This window comes from Jatropha curcas, chromosome 1 (genome assembly GCF_041381405.1).
Source record: "Jatropha curcas cultivar XTBG-Jc1 chromosome 1, XTBG_Jcur_1.0, whole genome shotgun sequence".
NCBI lineage: Eukaryota > Viridiplantae > Streptophyta > Magnoliopsida > Malpighiales > Euphorbiaceae > Jatropha > Jatropha curcas.
This window is the reverse complement of record NC_143151.1, coordinates 28824463-28836668: the sequence shown is the minus strand read 5'-3', so window position 1 is coordinate 28836668 and position 12206 is coordinate 28824463. Positions and strand designations below refer to the sequence as shown.

Genomic DNA, 12206 nt, shown 5'->3' with positions numbered 1-12206 from the left:
TAATTTAAAAATAATAATAATAATAATGCAAAAGAGTAGTTTTGGAATAAATTATGCAAAGGAAAAGCCAAGTATCTCGTGATTTCCAATTTGCTTTCACCGCACTTAATACCCAATCAAATCAAATCCATAAAATGTCATTTCCCTCTACTTTTCAATTCCCTCTTCTTCAAAACTCTTCTGCTCTCCTCTTACACTTGTCCCTCTTCGCCTGCTTTCCCTTTTTAAACTGCTCTTTCTACACTGTACGCAACATCTATAATTCTTCAAGACCAATCTTTAAGGCTTTGTTTCCAACTTTTAATCTACTTTTAAAGTTTTAACTACTGTTAGGCTTCATAGCTTTTATATCAGTGTTTTTATTATTGAATTATTAAAATAATTAATTTTTCAAACATAGACTAAAGTTCTGTTTAGCAATAATTTTTGAAGTATCGTTTAACATTTTAATTAAGATCAAAATACTATTTTTATTATTTATATTGTTGTATTGTATTACATTTACAGGAGTGTTTAGAGTTTAATGGAGCATATTATGAAACATTATTCTTATTAACAATTAATAAATCACTAGTTGAATAGCTGAACTGATAACTACTAAAATAATTAATTTTACCTGATAAACATAAGTTTTTATATAAATATTTAAAGCTAAATACATAAATTCACCCTGCGCTTTGTTATTTTAACATTTGACACCCTTAACCTTTACTTTTACTTTTTATTTATAAAATTACATATATTAAACACTTTAATTTGTAGAATTTTATTGAACACTTCAACTCTCAAAATTTGATCAATTAAATATTTATTATATAGTTAAAAAATATAAAAATTGTTGTCCTAAAAGTTATACTAACTACACATCAAATCAATATTTTATATATAAAAGCTAAAAAATCTAAAAATTATTGCTATTAATATGGAAAGGTACGAAATGTTATTAAAATTTACAAGTTCAAGTGCATAATAGGTCATTCACAAAATTTAAAGTGCTACAAAATTTTCAAATGTATAATAGATCATTCACAAAATTTAGAGTGCTGTAAAATTAAGATTACAAAGTTTAAAAATTTAAGAGTGAATTTATATATTTTGTCGAATATTTAATAAGTTATCCTGAAATTGATGTTAATCTGTAAGATAACTTTAACTCCCTTTCCGGAAAGTAAAGTATGATAAACAAAACTGCAATCGAAGTGGCTGCTCCTCTTGCTCTTGTTGCGTGCCCAAACAAAATTTTGTGATTCCAATTTCCAACTTTTACAAGTTTGAAACGTAAAGACATCATGATGTCATGATTCAGTATTTTAGTGAGTTCATTGATCTGTATCCATTCAAGATATAAGTGGATAGATATTGAAATTCATCTCACATAAAATCATTTCATCATTCATTTATTTATAAAATTTTATCTATTTTATTATTTTTCATTGTGCATTCTATCCTTTTTAATTTCTTAATCCTACATAGTATAAAAATATTGAGACCTTTCCTTAACATATTAATTTTAAAGTTAAACTTTATTTTTTAATTTTAAACTTTTTTTGAAAGGATAGTTTTTTTTTTTAAATATAATTCATTAATAATAATATCAAGTATTACAAATATTTAAATAGAGCAAACATAAAGTTTTACTATTAATACCTAATAGAGTTTGTTGATCTTTTAACGAAAAAAATGATTTCATACTTTTAAATAATGAAATTAAAATAAAAAATTATAATATTAAATTTTTCCGCTTGAAGTCGTTTTTGACAAAATATATAAATCTTAATAGTAGCAACTAGTCCGTTTATTGATTTGGACGACAAAATAATAAATTCTCTGGACCTTCTATACTTTGATTGTTTTTTCAAGAATTTGCAACATATGACGAATATATATGAGTTTTCGTCAATGTGCGTCAATAGCATCAATAGAGAAACAGACTGCACTACCATGCTCCATTAATTAAATATCCATACTTGTTAATCAAGATCTAAAATTTTCAATTAAATAAAGTTAAATATCATATTTTTATTTAATAATACACCCTCACAAAAAGAGGAAAAAAAACTTTAAATATGAAGATAAAATAACAATAACAAAAATAAAAAAAGACATCTGTTTTAAGAAAAACATATATGAGTTTATTAAAATGAATAAAAAATTAAATGCCGAAGAAAGAGGAGGGGAAGGTAGGGCTACTGATGATAACAAAGGGTTTCTAATACTAATAAAAACCATTACTATAATATAGAATTTTTTTTATTTTCTAATTTTAGTATAAAAAATGAAATTTCACTCGAAATATTCAAATGCCAAATGCAATTTAAGCATATATTTTTTTCAGTATGGAAAAAGAAATTCAAATCTGAATCTATTATTATGTTGTAATACACTTATCACTAGCTAGGCTATATCTTAGTATGCGATTTAAGCATAAAAATATAGTATTACTTTGCCGTAGAAATAAAAAGGAAATTAAAGAGGGTTTAATTTATTGTTTTACCTTTCCTAAAAAAAAAAATTAATATTTTCCCTCTTAACAATAATTAATTAGTTGTTATGGTAATTAAGAAGTTTCTTTTCTTATCTTACTAATGAGATTAGCACTCTACATTTAGATTATTATAGTGATATTGTCTTAAAAGAATTTGAAACACTTACATGGCTAGTTTAATTTTATAACTAACTTCCATATTAATTAAGAATGAGCTAATTTTTTTTATATATGGAAATGAGCTACTATTTTTTTTTTCTTTTTTAAGATATATTTATATAGAAAAACTTACATAGAACCAGTCCATTAGTCCCACATATGGATTAAACCTATAAAATTTAGAATTTTTATTGAAACGAGATTATTTCTAACCATACACTTGGAAAAAAAAAGGAATAAAGTCGAAACACTACTTTTTAAGAATTTTTTAATTCTATTGGTTTGATCTAGAAGTAAAGTCATGGAATTAGTAAACAAGTTTTTTACATACTTACATAGTCAATATATACATTCAGGAAATTATCTTCTAAAAATGTAAACAATTACGGAGTAAATACCATTTAGTCCCTAGGTTTGGTGAATTATATTATCTAATGCATGTGTTACAATCCAGTTACATCGGATCCAGCTGTTAATTGATCTTTGCATTAAGTAGCTATATAATGCCAGAAAATTATAATTTTTAAAAATAAAATATTTAGTTTTGTATTATCAACATATTACATTAGTTCCTCAAGTAATTATAAGAGCCTTTTAAAGTAATAATATTTGCATTATTGACTTTTTTTTTTTTAATTTATAAACAAGGGACTTTCTAATTTTGCTCCTAGTGTAATCAAAATTAAGACTCTTTAATCCTCTCCGTGGGTATATTTAGTGGAAATTAAACTTAGAAATGCTTTTCACGTATTATGCATGCGTTGCCAATTGAGCCACGATCCGGATGTATTTGCATTATTGACTTTATTAATATTTTTATATTAACTAACAGAAAAGTTATGAAATTTTTACAAAGGGACTTACGAGTATATATAATATAATGAAATTATAATATATGAATCAGATAATGTATAATTTTAATAATGCAAATAACAAGAATAATGCCCTAGCGGTCTCGGATAAACCCATCTCATTATTATAATTTGTAACTTATATTCTTTATTGATTTAATTTGTGATTTATGCTCTTTACTGTGTGTAATTGGCTTTAAATAGAAATATTATAATAAAAATACACTTTATACATGAATTATCTATGAAAATAAAAATTATTTTTAACAATTTTTCATCGAATTAAAATTTTTTTTATTGAATTAAAGAAGTTACTCGTCCTCTCTCTTTCACGTGATATATAGAACACATGGCACACATGCAACTAATTGAAAGGACAGAGAAATGAAAGGGAGTGGTGGGTCATAGTCCTCCATGCACAGCCAAAATTATCATACTTGTACCTACCAATTACTTGTTTTTTAGCTTGGCCCAACACGTGACTGGATAAGAGCGAGCACAAAAGTCATTTTTGAACCAAAGATAGCCTTGTTTAGCCCACAGACACTCAGTTTCCGCTGATTGGGACCAAGACCTATCTTATTCTATTAATGGTTTTGTTACCCAAATCTAGATTCTTATGACAATTACCTTATTCTAATGGTGTGCTTTAGGGTACCGTATCATATTTTTGTTCAAATCAATTTGATTTGATTATGAGTTTAGATGATTAATGAGTGAGTGAGCAACGGTTGTTTTCTCTCTTTCATTTTCAACATATAAAAATCAAAGAAATTTCAAACTTATTTCTTTTTTTTTTTTTAGAATAACTCATTTGTTTTGCTCATTATAATCTTTTGTAAAAAAAAAAAAAAATTAAGACTTTTTCTTAAACTCGTGTTTTCCAATATTACAGCCATTTTTATTATTTTTACTATTTATTCAAGCTAAAAAAACAAAAAATATTTGATTTCGGTTCTAAGTCTAAATCAAACCAAAATCGAGGATCTTAGAACCACTTTATCCCTACTTGTATCATTTAATTATAAAAAGTAAAATACATATTTTTAGTTTCAGAGGGGTTATTTATAATATGGACCTACGCAGTAGATAGGTTGTGGGACAAAGTTATAAAAATTTGAGGTTGCAAATTTTGCAACACAGATAAAAGCAGTTCTGAACAGAAAAAAAATCACAAAAAGAATTCATTTAACATTTAGCATATATTAGGCTTTTTCCAGAAATAGATTACAGATATGAAAGATGTTCCTCCATAGAGGACCATGGCAGATGGCTCTGTTCCCTAATGTCTGATATCGAAATTTCATGTAATAATCTGTGGACCAAACGAAATCTCATGTAGGATAGTTAAGCTCTAGTTAAGGATGCTAAAACTCATGGACGCGGACAAAAGCATGGCAATTAGCAGCCACAGGGACAGGATTTTTTCATAGACAGGCAAAAATGTATTTGTCATGTTCGGCAACAGCTAGCAACTGTACTGATAAGCAACTGCATATATGTACATTTCTTCATCGATTTTTAGAGAACAACATCCATTAAACCCAGAAAAGGTACTGCAGTAAACAAGAAAAATGACCTAAAATTAAGGAAAATAAACGCGAAAATGCCGAAATAACATTACACAATTTGATCAGGAGCAGGAAAATTAAGACTTTTAAAGCTAGTAACTCCTCCATCAACAACAAGGTTATGTCCAGTAATGTACTTAGCTTCATCTGATGCCAAATACAAGGCAGCTTTTGCCACATCTATTTCTTCGCAATTTGCTCCCTTTAACTCTCCCATCCCATTGATAATCTCAACCACCTTCTCTCTTGAAATTGCAGGGTAGAATTGCTCTATTTCGCTCACCGAAAGCGGAGTTGGAATTGCTCCAGGCGAAATGCAATTGATCCTTATTCCATTCCTGCACAGTTCACTTGCTATTGATTTTACTATCCCTGGAATTGTGTATTTTGATATTGTGTACACATGTGGGCCGAGCCCTCCCATGAGCCCACAAATGCTCGACGTGCATAGAATGGACCCGGAGCCCATGGGTATCATTACTCGAGCTGCATGCTTAATCCCCGCGATAACGCCCCGAACGTTAATCTGCATTACCCGATCGAACTCGTTAAGGTCCAGATCGGTAATGCTCGGTACGATTGGGCCTGTTATACCAGCATTGTTGTACATTATATCTAGTTTGCCGTAACGGCCCATTGCGGCCTCTACAGCTTCTTTTACTTGTGTCTCCACAGCGACATCACATTGGACAAAGTGGGCTGCAGGGCCCAATTCATTGGCAACATTTTGACCCAACCCAGAATTGATATCAGCAATAACAACTTGGGCCCCATGTTGGATAAATTCATGGGCTGTAGCCTTGCCAAGCCCGCTTGCACCCCCTGTAATTAGGGCCACTTTACCTTCCAGCCTGCTTTGAAAGCAAAAAAAGTAGGAATTAATTACACTATTTTAAAAGAGGAGTGTTGGATTTGAATTTTTATTTTTTTCAATTTATGGTCATCTGGCATTTTATAATCTATCCAATTATACGGTTTTTCTATATTATCCCGGTCTATTAAACCTCCTGAGTATATAAAAAAAATTAACAATAAATGAAATAAAATCTAATATATAATTTTATATTTTAAGGTTCTTTATATTTCACCCTATACTGATTTCATGACTTTTTTTTTTTTTTTTCAATCTTACAGTTTTAAAAACAGCAAATTAATAAAAGGAATATAAAATTGAATGGTAACAAAACTAATTTCTAAAAGTAGAGATTCTTACTAATGTAATACACTATATTATAAAAAGTAAACAACAACTTATATATTAAAGGAAAAATAAAAAGATTATTAACACAAGTCATTATCACTAATATGTTTTGTATAATAATAGAAATTAATATTAAATATTAATTCACCTGAATTTTCCAAAGTTAGAACCAATTAAGGAAAGACTCTAATTTTGAAAAGCATACGCTCTGTTTGGTATAAATAAAAGCAAGATATGAAATTCATTTATAAATAAATTTTAGATAGATTTATTTATAAATGAATTTCTTTCATGTTTAGAATAAATTCAATAATTGAAATTTTATTTACTATTATTTCTAAAATACCCTTGATGTAATAATTTTAGAAAATTAGAAGGACAGAGAATTTTGTCTTAAAGTTTTAGTTGTTTATTATATTTTGGATAGAAATTTGTTTAATTATATTCAAATTTATAATTTTTTTATACGAAATACAAAAATTTACATTTATAAATGAATTACTCGCTTTGATGGAATTCATTTATTCAAGGAGAGATACTGTATTACTAAAGCTATTGGCGATGAAAAAGCTGAGCAATGATGAGCAAGTTAGAAAATGGAAACATTGCATGTGTAATGAGTGAAATTTTTATAGTTTTGTCATGTTGATGGATAATAATAATAATAATTGAGCAGACAAGTGACTACCAGATAGAGAAAAAGATAAAATGTCCATAATGATGAAAATAACATTTCCACATTTCAATGTCAATCCATAATAATTCTTGAAATTATAGTCTTAATTTCTTTTTAAGTATTCCAAAATAATAATTCTATTTGTATTTTTTAGAAATTTTCACTATTTTTAAAATAATCTGTGTCAATAATTAATTTCGATTGAATTTATTAGACAGTGGAAAAAAATCTTACGACAATTAATTAAAATTTTGATATACAAACCATTCATCCTATTTTAAAAATCTAAATGAATAATTAATATACAAAATTTAGGATCTTTAAAAGTAGAAAAATGGAAAAATAAAAAAAGAATTATAGTTAAACTAATTTAACTAACATTCTTAAACTCTTGGATTAATTTATAGTTAATATTTGTTATAATTTGGATTAATTTAATAAATAATGACGGACCACATTAATTTCTTTATAAGGTCAACATAAAGAATATATGCTTTGGAGACCATGGCAATATTACTTCAAACAAACAAATTAAAAATTTTATAATATATTATCAATAAAATTCACATATTTAAATATTAGAATTCAATTAAATAATACACAACGCAATTAAATAAACTAAATATGCTATATATTCAATTTTCGTAATTCTAAAAAGAAAAAAAAAAGGTTGAGAAGTGATAATGAGAGAGGGAAGAGAGAAATGACAAAGAAAAGAGAGTATATTACTTTGTTAATTTTAAAAAATATATTTAAAATTTTAATTTATTTTGATAACAAAAATTTAATTTTATTTAATAATTTCACAGTGTTAAATACATAAAATTAAAATATATTTTTAATTTTTCAACTATGAAAACATACAATTTAAAATAAATTACATAAAATTAAACTTTATAAAAATCCATTTTATTGCAAATAAAGTGTTATAAAATTTTATAATTTTTTTAATTATATATTAAATTTACATATGAATTTCTCTTATATATAGTTTTGGATTGAGCATTCAATGACTGTCAATAATTTGTAGTATAACAGAACATTATTAAAGAGTTAAGTTGACGAGTTATAATATAAAATAAATATAATAATAAAAATAAATAAAATGGATTGATAGATCTGTTGAGTGACCACATGCATGCAATGAAGCACAAATTATTGCAAGTTTCTATGCGAAACAGTCGCTTACAGAAACTTCCTGTTTTCTGAAAAAAAACAAAAACTTTACATGATTGCGGAATTTGAATCTCATAAATATATATAGCTATAGCTATAAATATTATCATTTATAAATTTTTTTTTTTTAGAAGAATAAAATTATTTTGATAAATCAGGAATTTTTCCGTATAAAATATATTTTTTTTTAACATTTAAGATTTTCATTAGCCAATGCTGTGTTTGGATGGAGAGAAACTATGGGATAAAAGAAAGCAATAAGAAAATTCTATTTCTTTTGTTTGGAAAGAGTTCCAAAATTTTGCCCCCAAATCAGGAGGAAAATAGAAAAAATTATAACAAGAAATTAGTAGAATAAAAATAATTTTATCCAGATACAAATATGGAATGATTTGAGTGCAAAAGAAAATTATATATAATTTTTTCCGTTGGTTCAACCTTTTATTCAAACACGAGGGAAAAAAAAATTTTTTCTTTTCAAAATTTTCTTTTTCCCCTTTATTTTCTTTCTTCTCTTGTTTGCTTTTCTTTCTAAACCAAACAGGGAGTAAGTGTTGTCAGGTTCAAGTTTATCGGAGTTATCCTCAGTTGGATAATTCACCTGAATTTTCATTTTTAAAAAAAGAAAGATTTGAATTTACTAACCTCTTAGAGGTGGCTGCGGAGTAAGATCTTGCATTGTTGGTGAACTCGAACCCTCTGTTGTGAAAGAAATATGAATAAAATGATGAGAAAATAAAGAAATAATCACCATATATATATGTAAGAAAAACAGAAAAAGAAGGAAAATGGAAAATAGTAGGAAGACCTGGCTAATGATCGAAGCATTATGGAGAGGCCAATCAAGAAATTAACAGGATCTGATATAAGAGAAGAGGAAGATCTTTAACTATATAAGAATTTTTATCGATGGAGATGGAGAAGCAATTGTGTTTGTGCAGTGTCTGTATTAGACACACATTTCCATGCAAAGAAGCGAGAGAGAGAGAGAGAGAGAGAGAGAGAGTTGAAGAATGAATACTGAAGTGAAGATGGCTTATGACACTTATGACCTGTCCTATTTATTGATTCTTCTTATGTATGAAACAGAAAGAGAGAAGTCTTTTTTTCTTTTTTCTTTTTTCCAATTAAATGTCAGCACTGAAGATAAGTAATATTCTCTGCCTCATTCCCATTTGATTTGCAAAAACGTGCTTAAGAATTTAACTAATAAAAAATATTTTCTCATATTTTATCTTTAACTTATTAATATATTAATAAAAAATTTTCATTTAGTGAATAATCGTAGAAATTATTATAAAAAATTTATAAATATTTTAGAACATCAAAAAAAAAAAAAAAATAAACAAAACGAGATAGAAATAAATTTCTTCACATTGACTATCAATTAAATAAATCATAAAAATTTTAATTTATTATATTTTATTGATAAATAAATAAAAAAATGAGAATGAATTGCATTTTTAAATATGCTACCAAAGTATCGTTGCTAATCAAGCGTGATACCGTGAATAAAACAAATTAATCAATAATAATGAAAGGAGGGGGGCGGATGAGGCTGTCCCGTCTGAGTCCTTTTCTTTTGAAATTTTCTATCAACAAAATATTATTTTTTTTAATTTATGTTTTCTAAATTTTAAAAATTTATTTTTAACTCAATTTTTTTTTTAAATACGAGAAAAATATGATTTAAATCTGAAGATAATATATTATACATATATTTACCATTAAATTATATTTTAATACGCAACTCTTTTAATTTTTAGATTTTGATCCCTAACACAATATATTCCTTCAAAACATAAAAATTCTTTTTTCTTAATTAGTTACACTTTAACTGCAGAGATATAAATGAGTGGATGAAATTGATAATTCAATTTGGAAACTTATTTCGAATTCTCATTAATTTAAATTTTCAAATTCAAAATGTTAAAATTTGACTTAGTTTGATTTATTTGTCCTTTAAAAAATAAATAAATAAATTTATAAATATTAAATAAAAATTTGAACAAATCCAAATGAGCATGTACTTTCTGACTTGCCATCTCATAAACATTTATAACAATAAATTGAAGCTCAACAGTATGTGGATATTGATTACACTTTGAGAGGGTGGATAGGAATAAATAATATATATAAATATTATTTGCAAAAAATGCAAATATATGTGAAGTTAAAGAATGGGTTTAAAGGACTCTTGCTTTTGACATATATAGGATAAATATATTTAATTAATTTTATGATATGCTTGACTTTATAATTATATTATTTATAAGGAATAGTTAAACAGGAATAAAATCTTGCATTATGGTCAAAAGAAGAGGAAAATTCCTAATTAGTGATAGTATTTAGAATGTGATTTGGAAAGAGATTATCCTTTTTTTTCTTTTTATAAAATTAATTATTGCAGTGAGCCAGCTGTAGCACAGTAGAAATGACTTGGTGATTTAAAGAAATGATAAAATGGGAAAAAAACTCAAAAAGAATATCTATCAACAAGATTTGGATTCTAACACTCAATTGGATTAATGGACCGACCATTTATATTTAAACTTTTTTTGTTTACTGTTAATTACTATTAAATATATGCTTAAGAACACTAAAAGCAAACTTTTTAAAAGACTATCCTTCAGTCTAAAAGTCTACTATCTCTTAGGACTCCTTTGCTTTAATTTTTCTTTTTTTATTCCTCCTTTAAATTATTTATTTGCCCGGCTGCTTTCTTCAAGAATTTGAAAAAATAATTAATATTCAATTTTTTTAAACTGAGATGCGATAATAATCCAATTATCCATTTTTTACTTTGTTCGGCAAAATTAATTATTTTTTTTAAATTTTAAATATTATTAACTGTTTTATTAGTGTTTGATTAAATGTTAAGTGAAACGATAATACACTCCCACACTCTATATACCAGTAGAATTGCTACTTCGCCAAATAAAAAACTGTTGTTGAATTTCATTTGGGATTTAGAGATTTTAAACTTCATTTAAAAAAATTATTTTAAATATATTGAAATAGATGATAAAATAAAATAAAGTTTACACTATTTATGTGTGTATATAAGGAAAAGATGATAAGATAAAAAGAAATTAAGAAAAAAAAAATCCTTATTTTTGAAATGCATATATATTAGTGAGTAGCAACAACAAATGCACATTTTTATGTATCCATAAAATATTTCCAATCTGATAATAACAGTAAGGTGATAAATATATGCACATATTTAGCATTAATTATTCTTTAATTAGCTAAATTAATTGAGATAAAATTTAATAGAGATATTTAAATAAAAGCAAGATTACAACTTTCTAAATTAAAAATCTTATCTTAGATGAAGTTATTTGTGTTTGGATGGCAGCTCACAATCTAGTTGTATATTAATAATTAGTTGTATTATTTTATTAGAATAAAATAATTAATATTTTTATTTTTTTGAAACTATCGTGTATATTTAGAGATGGAGAGAGTATAATATAATTTTGTAACTCATAAATTAATTTCAATATAGTATATATCCAAAATTGAAGTTCGCTCATACTGTTTTTGTTGATCTCACTTTTTTTTTTTTTTTAGCTCTCAATAAATTGTATCTACTGTGGTGATTGTATTTATTTTCTCCCATTCTTGATATTTATTGCTAAAGTAACATATACCATGAGCTTTGATTAATTGATGTACTAAGAATAAAGCATTCTTTTATTGAAAAATATTTAAATTATTGAAATCAGTTATAGATTAGAAAATTTCAAATTACAATCTCCAATTTTTTTTTTTTTTTTTTAACATCATTTCGATTTCCAATTAGACTGAGGCTCCGTTTTTTTTAAATAACGTGCAGAAAAATATTTTTTATAATATTTTTTTTTATTTGAGGCATTCAAGAAAATAAGCCAACGAAAAATATTTTCTTGGCTAAAAGAAAATTAAGTCATTTTTTAAGGAAAATAAATTCTTATTTCGAGAGAGTAAAACATTTTTCAATATTGACAAATCTTATAATTTCATATTTTTTAATTTATTAATTATTATAGTCACTAACATCAGTCATCATTTACCACCGACTACCACCGCCAACCACTGGTGG

General features: G+C 25.8%; 1 protein-coding gene across 2 annotated transcripts; it reads right to left on the bottom strand.

The window, feature by feature from the left end:
• Positions 1 to 4976: 4976 nt before the first annotated feature.
• LOC105630201 (zerumbone synthase) lies at positions 4977 to 9172 on the bottom strand. 2 transcript variants are annotated; one of them, XM_012211948.4, is made up of 3 exons: positions 8928 to 9172; positions 8765 to 8818; positions 4977 to 5920 (listed from the first exon to the last, which is right to left on the bottom strand). In XM_012211948.4, the coding sequence occupies exons 1-3, from the start codon at positions 8945 to 8947 to the stop codon at positions 5116 to 5118; spliced, it is 879 nt and encodes a 292-aa protein (XP_012067338.1). In that variant the 5' UTR covers positions 8948 to 9172; the 3' UTR covers positions 4977 to 5115. The 2 variants fall into 2 exon arrangements, with proteins under 2 accessions (XP_012067338.1, XP_012067339.1); XM_012211949.4 differs by having other exon boundaries at positions 4977 to 5917; positions 8928 to 9171.
• Between the last annotated feature and the right edge of the window lie 3034 nt (positions 9173 to 12206).

Excerpts from the sequence above, each read along its gene's own strand:
- LOC105630201 (XM_012211948.4), bottom strand. The coding sequence starts at position 8,947 with ATGCTTCGATCATTAGCCAG. Across the intron at positions 8,819-8,927 it reads ATGCTTCGATCATTAGCCAG|AGGGTTCGAGTTCACCAACA; the intron begins GTCTTCCTACTA and ends CTTTCACAACAG. Across the intron at positions 5,921-8,764 it reads TCCGCAGCCACCTCTAAGAG|CAGGCTGGAAGGTAAAGTGG; the intron begins GTTAGTAAATTC and ends TTGCTTTCAAAG.